A 13,921-nucleotide genomic window follows, 5' to 3' on the forward strand; every position below is an offset into this window, starting at 1 on the left:
GTTTCGAACTAGTTGTCGAAAATAACATTTTTTACCAAAAATGACAAAAATATTCACTTAAAATCTAAATTTCCATATTTTTACACGAATTTAACAAATCTGACAGATATATGTATATAACAATTTTTTTTTAGATGGTGCCGAGCATTTTTTAGTGGAACTCTGTTAAATCCAATAGCAATGTAAATCAGCATATATTTTTACTTAACTATAAAATATACAAATTAGCAATTGTCTCTTATAAACTTTACGCTTTGACCTTTTGTTTTGAAATTTTCACAAATGATTGACAATGTGTTTATCTTCAAAACGCCGTAGGGGCATTGTTTTTGGTTGAACAGTGTTACAACAATCGTACAGACAACTAGCCAGGGTGTTAATTTATGCATAAACTTGAATTAGTGATATATATGCAATATTCAAATGCTGCACCTTTCACAATATGAATGATTAAAATATTAAATAAATGAATTTTCAGGACAGCTGATTCCAAAACTATGGTGCACACAATATATTAAGGCATGCCTGAAAAATGATATTCTTCACTTCATGATTTTAAATGGTAGAATTTGAACAAGGTGGAACTACATTTACAATTATCAGACATTAATCTTTCTTGAACTTCTATAAAACTAACAATTGCTATGCAATCTTCAATTTCAATTACTGGGGGTAGTTCACATTATTTTGTATCTTTCTCCAAGCAACCCATAGAGGGCACTGTGTATTTAAAAAACATTCACTGGTTTGAATTCCAGTGGATACTAAATAGAAATATTCATTAGGTTAAAAATTCACTTGTTTGAGAAAGGAAACTATACATTCTACTGTTAAATCATGGACCATTTTATTAGGTTCATACAGTCTATCAGCCATCCAAATCAGCTACATGTACTGGTAATAATTTAATCTGATTTATGTACATGCAGCGGTAAATTTGATAAAAATCATTAGCCACATTTTATTTATTATAAGTAATAGAGATGACATCTATTAGTAAAATAATTTGATTTTCAATAAACACAAATTAGAAACATACATTGATCATTATTGAGAAAAAAATTGTAGCACCTGATGGTTACCAAAAGAAAGTTGTTGTAAAATACATTGCAGTAATTAGCCTGTAGTAAGCACACCAATCACTGTCTTCCTTTTATTTTAAGGAACTATTCAACATCATGAAAGATGTTTATTCCAATCACAGTTTTGAAATATAGGTTCTGTCTTGTGTATAGGAATGGGATTGAATGTTTTGATCACTGAAGCAATATAAGACCAAACATGCTAAAACAGAAACATGTTATGTTCTAAGATATCAAATTTATACTGCTCCTTATACCGGGGTATAAACCACTACTATACCAAGATAATAATGTTTAAAAATTACAAAGGTATGAAGTATTGTTTTAACGACAACAATAATACACAGTCACCTGAGTTAGCCAGTGAAATTTGTTTACGTCTAATGTGGAAAGAATATTACCCAGTTCTTTAATGCTGTGTTCCCCAATCTTAGAAAAAATAATTTACCCAAAAACACTCAGGTCTAGAACAAGCAATATCAGGATAACCTTACATTTATTGAAACATGTCAAATTCCTGGAGAGGAATTAAACTGGTTTTATACAATTGTACCAGTTAAATGCTACAAGCTAGATGTTAAATAGATGTTAAATAGATGTTAAATAGTACATTGGAACAGTACATGCTTCAATGCCCCCAGACATCACTACCTCAAACAAGGATTAGCTGAATTAAAAAATAAATTAATTTGTCAAATAATTTATTTATTCAACACTAAAACGAACTACAGTGAGTTGTTCTATGGTCATATAACAATAAAAATAGATAAGATAAAATAAAATAAACTACACTAAGATACAGTAATGTTAATCAACTACACAGAATGCTAAATAAAGCTAAATAATATTACAAACATGCAAAAGATCATAATAAACTTATACGGTACAATACAATACACTAGCTAATATTATTAAGAGGTAACAAAATCACATTAAAATCACATTAGAGTCATAATTATGGTGGAAAGAATATTTTTAATTTTGATGGAGCTGCTCACATCTCATTTGCATACATTTTTGTATGTATTGTGCAGTTCTTATTCCTGAACAATATTTCATGATTGCATTGAATTTTTCTAGTTCATTTAACTTCCTAAAATTTTGTATAATTTCCTTACAGTACTTGAATAATTCAATTCTGTGTGTATTGTACAGACTGCAGTCCATAAGGAAATGTATCTCATCTTCAATCTGCTTTTTAGCAGTGTTTACAGACCCTTTTATTCCTTGGAGTTCTGCAATGCCTGCCAGTTTCAATATGAAGTTTGTGATCAGAGATTCTGAACTGGCATAGGGAGTGTCTCAGTTTAATATTACTCATTGTTATTAAACATTTTTCCATTTTAAACTGTGTTTTGAATGTTCTATAATTTGCCAATTTGTTTGTTCCACCATTTGCTCTGTTGTCATCAAATAGAGCTTCTTTCCATTTTATTTTATAATTTTCTTTCAGTAAAGCAGAGATAGTCTTGGTTTGGTGTGGTTTCTTTTTTTTTTATTTGTTGTTTTATTGCCTTATCAAGTTGTCACTGATTATTTTGTCGACATTTCTTGTCTACCTAGTTTTTACTGTATTGACCTCATCAAAGGTGCTTTTTATTAACTTGGGCGTCTATGGAAGTTTTGATCTGAGCCAGAATTTAATTATTTGTGTGATAATTTTTATGGCAAGAGGGTATCTTCCCAATTCCCCTAAGATTGCAAGCTTAGTAGCATTCTTTTTAACCCTCAGGAGTAATCAGAAGAAAGAATAGTTAACAGTTTCAATAATATCGCTATTTTTAGTGACTTCCTCTCCCCATACTTCACACCCATAGCTAATGATGGGTGCTATCAATTTATCAAATAGATTTAGAGCTATGCTTATTTTGAGGTTTGAGACAGAATTGAGTGTTTGTTTTAGTACGAACTTGTACTAGTGTACGTTTGTTTCAGTAATAAGCCTTCTTCCCTATACCCCCTCTAGATAACTATAGGCGTCCTTAGAAGGGACATACGCAATTAAATTGGACTAGGAGTGGTACGGGGTGGTGGTTTTGGTAAAAGGAGCCGCCCCCCCCGTGTTGGAGCACAGGAACTATGATCAAATTTGAAATTTTAAACAGCAACCAATATTCTTCAAGCTGGTATTTTTTTTTAGATTTTATTTTTTCATTCCGTTTGACTGTTTTTTCGAGTTTAAAAAATATTAGCTGGCTGGAGCCTTCATCCCTTATTTCTTAAACTAGATACCAGCCGATAACACCCCCCCGCGCTCATAGGGATTGCGTACAGTTGATCAAAGTTCCTGGGCTCCGACTGGTTGGAGGGTCACAAGTGTTCATAGCAAAAATGTCTGGAGAGCATTTATAAAATAAAAACGATTAAATAATGTTGGGCTTAAGTTACAGCTCTGTTTTACTCCTGAAGAGTATGGAAATCTATTTGTTATTCTTCCGTTTAACAAGCTGTCGAAGATTCGGGTCAACGCAACGAGTCCGATGCCAATAAATATTCCAATAAATGTCAATAAATCCTACGTTCATAAACATGCAAACTGAATCGCTATCTCGCGAGGCGATATTGGTTCAAATACTGCGTCAGGAAAACGTACGATTACTGGTAAACGCAAAACATCGAGTACACACTGCGAAGAAACCGAAACAAACTAACAACTAACCTACCAGCCATTTTGTATAATGCAATATGGGTAATATGTAAAGTAGGTCGTATTCGTGAGGTCCTATTTGAGAGCTCCCAGATACGACCCAATGTGGCGTGCGCATAACCCTTCTCTGCTTGGCTGGTTCCCGCCTCAAGTGTCATGGCGTACCAAGCCACAAGAGGCCGGTAACTAGTAACGGTTCCGGCATTCTGATTGGTACATCACTTTCTCGTTGCTTGTTCTATTTCCCTTGGATACCTGACGGCAGCGCTTACGCTCGTGGCCGTTCAGGGGTTTCCTTTTACTTTCGAAGGTTGGGTGAATAAAAAACTGTTTCTTTTGTTATAAATTTTCACAGAAACAGCGAAGAATGTCAGAAACATCTCAAATGTGTAAATCTAAGCAGGCAGTATGTTTGAGCATGGCTTTATTATAGTATTATAGACATGTTTACGCAGAACGGAACTTGGAATGTTTTCAAATTACGTCACCCAGTCGCGTTCCTTCCGGCCTGAAAACCGGCCCAAATGGAACAATATGGCGATTACTAGTTAAGTACCTGCGTCCTACCTGCCATTCGCAAAGGACGCCGGGAACCAGCGAAGTTCCCTGCCCAAGTTTTCACCGCTGAGGGCTCAAAGAAAAACTGGTCGATTTCACGACGAAAACCGCGGAAAACTACAGCAAAATCCCCGCGTTTGCCGCCATCTTGAATAAGTTATCGTGACGTCACAAGGCGTCACAGTTTTCCCATTTCACGCAGTTTTCGTCGTGAAAACGACCAATTTCGGACAATCGCCCTCAAAACAATTGATGAAATAGTTTCGGGACCCATCGACAGTAGAAAAGTAGAAACTTGAGGCGAAAATAATGAAAAAAAAACGGCTGTTACGGCCCGACCTGATTTCAGGTCGGTAAAATATGGTAACTCGCATAGGATGGAACTGTAGCTCCCTGGTTTCGCGTTAACACCACGACGAACAAAATAACCGACAGCGAAACCAAGCGAGCTACAGAACTGCAGCTAGATATAATTAGTCCCTTTGCAAGGGAAGAAACCATTCAGAATGAACATTTGGACGCAAAACTGATTTTCATATCAAAGTAGCGCAGCAAGTGTTGAGAGAATATGCTGCCACACTTACAAGGCAAGTCACACATCGGTTGCCAGGTAAGTCACACATCGGTTGCCATGGTATATACAATTGACCTCGGACGATTCCATTCATTCTGAACCTTCCAGTCTCCATTATGTAACACGTAATGCTGTGACAAATAAGTGAAGAACTAGGTAGAACTGAAAACCATTGAATGATCTGATTCACCTTATTGCTCATTTATTATGCTTATTATAAAGCCTAATGGAAGTCTTTGATTATGAATATATTTCCAGACGTCTAATGAGACTAACCCAGGGACCCAGGTCAACTATAAATAAAAATAGAAAAACCAATGTAAAGTGTAAATATGGGTATAAAGGTTGATTTATCCAGCTGCCACTCAGACTGCAAGGTCGATGGTGCGTAGATTAAATATTTGTTGGTGAGTAATCAGAATGGAAATTTAACGTCAAGCTTTCTACGAAGTGATGACTGTAAAATTCCACTAACGGAAGTGTCGACCGCCTATTAGTAACAAGAAGCGTTGCTATATATACACACAGCTCGCAGTGGAAGCAACATCTACAAAAGGTGAGTTCTAGTGCAATGGGATTTACTCCCAAAAATATCATTTCATTTATTTGAGTAATTTAAGTAATATTTTTGCACACTTAATTAATATATATTGCATATAAATTCGCTAAATAAAGCATAAATCAAACTGTTTAGACCCCTTCCTACGCAGTCCCAAACAATGACTTGTGATTTAAGCTTGCCACCAATCATTTCACTGGTATGCCTGGGTCGATTTCATTTAAATTTTCCATTGATATCACTGTTTCCAAGTTTTCTACTCGTTTTTGAGACACCCTTTTCCAGATTTTCACAGAAGCAAGACATTATGGGTTGCATTTGCCTTTGGTAAACATTTGACAAAACTCCTCATGGCGGAAATATTGTTCTAAACGAATAAAACCACACAAGCTTCTCGGGCATGCCTGGTCCAATTTTCAATGTTCTTTAATCAGTAGTGTTTTATTATTTTTGGAAAAGTGTTTTTCGGAGTAATTAATCACATTTGATGAAAAGTTATTACATTATATACTTAAGAGGACATACACGTTTGATCAGTTGTTTTTTATTCATATGACTTTTATGGATTGATGCAGCAAACATCATGCCACCAGTACCAAAATTGAGTGAAGAGGCATTGGACAGCCTGGAACATAAACCCCAAAGGTAAGGTTTACGGCATATATGCAACTTTCTGATGTTTTATTATTTGTCAGATTCAAAAACATAATCAACGTGAAATTCGGCCTTACAAATTAACATATAAGAACAACTATACACGGGGCTAAGTGCTGTTTGGAAAAATTTGATGTTGGTAGAGGGTGGTGGAGGGTGGTGGTGGTTTCACCAGAGCATTCTAGTATTCCAAATGTATGATATGTTATTTTAGTTTCAAGTGAACATTATTTGTAGGTTTGATTAAACATTTTTCATGCATACGATTATTAGTTCATGAAATTGTGGAATGTGTCCGGGTGCTATTAAATTATTCGTAATACATTTTATATAAATATAAAGCCGACTGGTCAGTTATTCTAGATGTATGTGAGGTCGATTTTTTCTTAAATACGCCTACGCATATTTGCTTTTCACATGAAATGAGGTCACCATCAATTTAGTTTTGCTCATGGCTGTCTGGCATGAAAACAAATAAGAAATTGGTGAACACCTGCATAAATCTTTAATTTGCATAATTTGGTCAAAATACAATCAAAAAAATAATAATACAAGAACATGCTCTTCAAATAATAATAACTAGATAAGGAATGATTTCGCCTACTCATATAAAACACCAGTCAAATAAAAACTATTTAGCGAATCACTTCTCTTTCAATTTACTTCCATTTCCCCTTGTTCCACCAAAACACAAATAATCAAACTTCTCGGCTCTCCACAAATAGATCAATATAACAAACATTTTCTGCATATTTCCAAAACCAAGCCATTGCACTGACGAGGAATTCCAGTTTTACATCGTTGTATATCACCACAAAAACGGTCAAACGTTTTTTTAATTACAGCCAAAACCAATTTAAGAGAAAAATGAAAACCAACAATTGAAAATAGTCCGAACAGATGCGCCTCTTATGTGCGGGTCCTGGCATGTCACAAGCATTCCGTGTAAACAATCGGAAGCCGAATATAACTCACAAATAGTGTGACCTCAATTCACGTGAAAAGGTGTGGAAGTTAAACTCAATACATTTACAGGTGTACATTTCATAAAAAAAGCTACACCCTCAACCAATCAAAATCCAAAAAATACTGTATGCCATTTTTTTGCGATTATTCAAGTAAAGCTGAGGTTGAGCTGTTTATATTATATCACACTAGTTAGTAGCCAATATGTCTACTGGTGTATAGCCAATAAGTCATTAAAATGATTTCATAATATACCAGTGTAACTAAACAGATTATAACAACTAACAACTCAAATAATGCATATACATATATGGTATTATATATGTTAAGACATTCGTATGTCCATTCAAGTAACTACTAGCTTCAATGGCTGAATAAATATAGTCGAGATTGATGTTAGTGATGTCTGTATTAGTTTGTGAGTATAGGTGTTATCTTGTATTTACATTATGTTAAGTTTGATGGATGAGGTTACTAAAAATTAACATTGCTGTGTACTAGCCATTTAAATAAACAATCTTGGAGCATCAGTCGATGGAGTTAATATATATATTGTATTATTATATTAATATTTTTAGCCAAAGCATTACTTTTCGCACTGTGAATTTACATCAATTACCAATTACTCGCTAAATTGTGTTTTTCAGGTTAACTGTCAATAAAGGGGCACGAATCGCAACATCACATTTTAGGCGATGACAGAAATTAATGCCAGTCTGTCGGTCCAAGACAGACTTATCTTGTGTAGCACCGATAGTTTTGAAAACCTATTGCCGATACAAACATCATACCTTGAAGCTGCAGTTTTGTAGAGATAACTGGTTCTTCTAGTATCGACAGGCATGGACAAATTATGAAAATATATTCTACGCCACTGGAGGGCAGGCATTCATAGGGATAACCCCGAAAGGGACATTCGATTTATAAACGAACCTTAAAAATGGAGCTTACATTTTACCCCTAACAACCGGTTGGTTACTGTTCAGGGTCTATCTGGTGTAGCGAATTGTTAATGTTCCCAAGGACGCCTTAAACATGGCAAGAAAACCTACCAAATAAAACAGAAAAGGAGGACGTAGATGACAAATTAAATACCAAGTTTGCCAAGTATGATGGAAAATTAACAGAACTTTCCTGGACAGTTACTCAAATTTAATTGACAAAAATATCGGCGCATGCGCATATATTGTCGTGGCCCTCCAAAACATGAGTTACTAGTACTTCATAAAGAGTATATTCACCTTACTAATAGTTTAATAATGCCAGAATCACCCACATGAGAAGTTATTCAATTAATTTGAATTAAATACAAATAATTTATGAAAATTATACTTTCTTTGGTGGGCTGGAAAAAGTCACACTTTAATGAGTTTTCAGCTTGACATCTCAAGTACCACTCAACACATTTTAATGAAACTGACATAAACATGGGTTTTCTGAGATATTGTGACAATAGGTTTCAATTATATGTTGAAACAAAAACCCGATTATTAACTACTTAATTTGCAAGATGTGCAATATATACCTAGTTTTACCTAGTATTACAAAAATGTTCGACATACAAAAAATAACAAACCCCAGACAAAATGTGACACCCCTATAATATATATACATTCCAATGTCGGTATGTATGTGTCTTCTATAAATGTTTGAAACTTGTGTTACTGAATGGGGTCATAATTGATAGGTGTCAAAAAGATCAAATGTCAAATACACTTATTATGTCATGAACATAAGACGAATAACCGTCATATCAATGAGTAAATTGGACCGGCAATTGCAACCACCTAATACAATCCAGAACATAATACAACCCAATGTACTCATTCAAAAAAGGCTGAAATCAGGGAAAGTTACAGAAGTTTCTTGTTATGACATGTTCATGCAAACACAGTTAAAGTTGTGGTCATATGAGAACGCACTCGTTTAACATTTCAGAGTTATGAGGCCAGTCTGCTGGTTTTGAAATTTTGGTTATTATATATTGTATATTACAGTAACAAAATTCAAAAGGCGATTAATGATTGGAAACTTCTACTACATAACCTGGATTTAGACGACATAGACAGATATGCAAATAATCTGGTCAAGGATGGCACAACAGTCGACGAATTCGTCACAATGTTACAGGAAAATGGTCGTAAAGAAATGAAGTCATATTTGACTAATTTGGGCATCAGTCCTTTAGACAGAACATCTATAATACGTTGTATTGATGTAAGTTATTATTACCTTTGTATTCTGTTTTACACATGTATATCACTTAAATCTGTAGTTCTCATTAGAACGAAATGTAGATTTGATTTCCGTTCGTATGTTCGGAGCAATGGAACATATGCAGTGTTTTTACAACTTCCATTTAAAGCTTGTTCTAATTAATCTGTGCGCGCATGTGCCTGGCCATCGGACATGATGTAAGTGCATGATGTTTTGCAGATCTGATTAAAATGCGGCATTCGGTTGATTAAACTAGGGCTATATCTCGGACATGGCGGTGGATTCCATTCAGTCATAAGCCTTACATTTTTAAGATACATTTACACGTGCATTTGTTTTGTTGTTTGATTTATCCAGTCTGACTGGTTATTAGAACATCAACATTCCTCCATTCTGGAACTGAATCACAGCTATGTATAGTTGGGTTTAGTTGAAACTTTAAGTTACATTTAACACTGGAATCAATCAATCTCGAGTTATTAAATTAATACCATATTCATCATTCATCATATTTCACATATGTAATTGCTTCATGGTTCAATTCAAGATTTCCAAATAAATCAAGCTGAAATATCATCAAAATATTTTTATTTTTACCATTCCATATCCAGATTTCATTCATGCATGGACATTATTGTTTTTCAAACTTGGTGCCTACATTGAACAAAATTATTAGTTCCAGAACCAGCTATGAAACTCTCAATTTAGCTTGGTTTCTTGCTTTCTTCTTTTCTTTAGCACATGCACAGTTCATGTTTAATTCATAATGTCCTCGCTTGGCATAGGTTTTCTAAAATGGCCTGAGTTGGAAAAATTCTGTTTATCGTCTTCAAATATATATTTAGCTGCAATTGTCAAATTATTATATCAAAATGTACCTATCATAATATATAAGACATGACCAACTGCATTGTAGATGTGATATATATATGGGCGACAGTGCAGTAGGTAACGTATTCGCCTCTCACCAGGGAGGTTAGGGAACCAACTTCATTGTAGATGTGATATATATGGCCGATGGTGCAGTGGGTAGCGTCTTCGCCTCGCACAACGGAGGTTCTGGGATCAACTCCATTGTAGATGTGATATATATGGGTGATGGTGCAGTGGATAGTGTCTTCGCCTCGCACCACGGAAATTCTGGAATCAACTCCATTGTAGATGTGATATATATGGGCGATGGTACAGTGGGTAACGTCTTCGTCTCACATCAGCGTGGTTCTGTGATCAACTCCATTGTAGATGTGATATATATGGGAGACAGTGCAGTAGGTAGTGTCTACGCTCGTACCAGGGAGGTTTGGGGATCAACTCCATTGTAGATGTGATATATTTGGCCGATGGTGCAGTGGTTAGTGTCTTCACCTCGCAGTAGGGAGGTTCGGAGATCAACTCCATTGTAGATGTGATATATTTGGCCGATGGTGCAGTGGTTAGTGTCTTCACCTCGCAGTAGAGAGGTTCGGAGATCAACTCCATTGTAGATGTGATATATTTGGCCGATGGTGCAGTGGTTAGTGTCTTCACCTCGTACCAGGGAGGTTCGGAGATCAACTCCATTGTAGATGTGATATATTTGGCCGATGGTGCAGTGGTTAGTGTCTTCACCTCGTACCAGGGAAGTTCAGGGATCAACTCCATTTTAGATGTGATATATGTGGGCCACAGTGTAGTGGGTAGCGTCTTTGCCTCCCATCAGGAAGGTTTGGAGATCAGCTCCATAGTAGATATGATATATATGGGCGATGGTACAGTGGGTAGCGTCTTCGGCTCACATCAGGGATGTTCTGTGATCAACTTCATTGTAGATGTGATATATACGGGCGATATTGGAGTGGATAGCATCTTCACCACACATCAGGGAGGTTCTGGTATCAACTCCATTGTAAATATGATATAATGGATAATGGTGCTTAGCGTCTTCGCCTTGCACAAGAGAGGTTATGGGATCAACTCCATTGTAAATGTGATATATATGGGCGATGGTGCAGTGAGTAGCATGTTCGCATCGCAGCACGGAGGTTCTGTGATCAGTTCCTTTGTAGATGTCATATATTTGGGCTATGGTGTAATGGGTAGCGTCTTCGCTTCGCACCAGGTTGTTCGGAGATTAACTCCATTGTAGATGTGATTTATATGGGCGATGGTACAGTGGGTAGCGTATTCGCCTCCCACAAGGAAGGTTTTTGGATCAACTCCATTGTGATTATAATATATATGGACAATGGTGCAGTGGGTAGAGTCTTCGCCTTGCACAAGAGAGGTTCGGGGAACAATTCCATTTTAGGTATTGTATATATGAGCGATGGTGTAGTGTGTAGTATATCCAAATACTGCCTTGTTAGTGTTTTAATTTTGCTTTTTGTCCTCTAGATTTTTCCACATAATACTCACATGAGAACAATCAGAACAATGTGTCAAACAAAGCTTACACATGTTCATTTAATCAACAATGGAGTGCAGTAGTTTATGTTTTGATACATATTTATGTCTTATTCACAGAAAATTGTACAAGATGCTGAAGAAAGCAAAGTAAGTATAATAAATATCTATCAATTCCGACTGTTCATTCAACCAAAAGGTAAAAACGATACACACCATGTCTCACCTTGAATAAGCCTTTGCGCAGCCTGAGTGGAGTAGTTTATGTTTTTATACATATTTATGTCTTATTCACAGGAAATTGTACAAGATGCTCCTGAAGTAAGCGAAGTAAGTATAATAAATAATGAACAATTCCGACTGTTCATTCAACCAAAAGTTAAAAACGGTACACATCATGTCTCACATTGAGCAGCCTGAGACCATAGTACATGTCCTATTGACAGACTATATGAACAATACGAGGTCAGTTATTTTTGTTAAATTTACGCATTCAAAAGATTTCACAATTTGATTGCAGAAACGCATATTCTGGTTAAAATGAGAACAATAAACATCTAATTTACCTTCCTGAAAACCTCTATTCCATGATGAAGTACGATTTTATGAATTTATACGACAGTGTAAACTTTCTGTTGAGGAATACCGCGGGTCTGGTCGGGCTGGTGTTGGTGAAATCGCACCAGTAAATTGACTGTGGTAGTATATGCAAGTACTTTAAAGAGACACTGTTCTCGTTCATCTGAACTATTAAACCATTTAACTATTAAAATGTAAATACAATTAATGTTTTGCAGGGTTGGAGCACCACAACCATTGTCATTGGTTCTGCTGTTGCTGTTGTTGGGGTCGCTTGCATTGCTACTGGTTGCTATTTAGCAGCGCCTAAAATACTTTCCTGGATCAAGGTGGGAACTGCTGCTGGAAAAGGTGCTCTGGCTGGGAAAGGTGCCCTGGCTGGGAAGGGTGCTCTGGCTGGAAAAGGTGCTCTGGCTGGAAAAGGTGCCGTTGCTGGAAAAGGTGCTCTGGTTGGAAAAAGTGCCCTGGTTGGAAAAGGTGCCCTGGCTGGAAAAAGTGCCGTTGCTGGAACAGCTGCTGTGACTGGAAAAGCTATCATGGCTGGAAAAGCTGTTGCAACTGTAGCTGTAGCAGGAGGTGTTGCTTCTTATATTAATCGAGAAAAGATTGCAACAAAATTTCAAAAAAGCAAATATGAATGAAAGAATGAATGAATAAATCAACAAAAAATTCTCGCCATAGCGTTCTGTTATTATTACATATGTTTCAAAACTACATGTGTATTGTTTCGAATGGTATGTGTTTTAAGATGATGCGTGTATTTAAAAACGACGTGACTATGCTTTTTATAATAGTTTGAAACGACGATTTCATTTTAAATAGAATGTATTCAAAAATGGTGTGTGTGTTTAAAATATTATACGTGTTTAAGAATGGTGTGTGTTTTAAAAAATAATGTGTATTTTATTATATGGTGTTCGTGTTTTATAAATTGTGTGTCTGATAGTCTCTGAAAAAAAACATGTGTGCTCAAGTAAAAAACGCGTACATTAACCTATTTACACCGTACGGGCGCTGTCTTTGAATGAGTTTTTTGGTGCTCCCTTCTGAATGTACTCAAGAATGGCCTGGTGAATCGCTACGTAAATACGCAGACGGCACAGAATCATGTGTCATTAGGCATATTAGTTACCTAATTTGCACAAATTGGTCAATCTCATTAAGTTTTCGTTGATGTCAATAATCACTAAATTAGGCAAAACGTGGTGCAATCTGAAAATTGTCTACTCGAAAAAATTATAAAATGATATATGCAACATGAGTCTATCGTGGTTTTTCTATTTACCTTGTCATCAAACTGCTACATCAAAACGAGTTGATAATTAAATTGCATCTTGGGAGAAGTCATGTTACCCTGATATATTTGTCCAAAAATAAAAAAAAATCAGCTGAGTATATGGTATGTACATCTACTATAAAATAAAATTGGCTATATGTCATTAGTTTTGCAATTGTATCAGTTCTTGGATTTGGAAGACATTTGGAAGACATGTCCGACAAATTGTTAAATTGATAGTCATGGACTGGATATTTCGATAAATTTGGACTCCTCAAATCATATTGTTATAGGTTATAATACCTGGGATAGGGAAATTTTCCTGTCATGTAAACTGGCACACATAGAGGATAACATGCAAAGAAAGCAGTGTAAAATTAGTTTGCATAGCTGTTCACCAATGTTAATCATTGTTGCCCGAACCAAT

General features: G+C 35.9%; 1 protein-coding gene across 1 annotated transcript; it reads left to right on the plus strand.

Moving 5' to 3' along the window:
• The first annotated feature begins 5,335 nt into the window (after positions 1–5,335).
• On the plus strand, positions 5,336–12,896 carry LOC102804260 (uncharacterized). The gene is made up of 6 exons (XM_006820638.3): positions 5,336–5,417; positions 5,996–6,065; positions 9,038–9,257; positions 11,760–11,789; positions 11,937–11,969; positions 12,437–12,896. Exons 2-6 carry the CDS (start codon positions 6,004–6,006, stop codon positions 12,857–12,859), a joined length of 768 nt encoding a protein of 255 aa, XP_006820701.3. The 5' UTR covers positions 5,336–5,417; positions 5,996–6,003; the 3' UTR covers positions 12,860–12,896.
• The last annotated feature ends 1,025 nt before the right edge of the window (positions 12,897–13,921 follow it).

This window comes from Saccoglossus kowalevskii, chromosome 10 (assembly GCF_978046115.1).
Source record: "Saccoglossus kowalevskii chromosome 10, keSacKowa6.1, whole genome shotgun sequence".
Lineage (NCBI taxonomy): Eukaryota > Metazoa > Hemichordata > Enteropneusta > Harrimaniidae > Saccoglossus > Saccoglossus kowalevskii.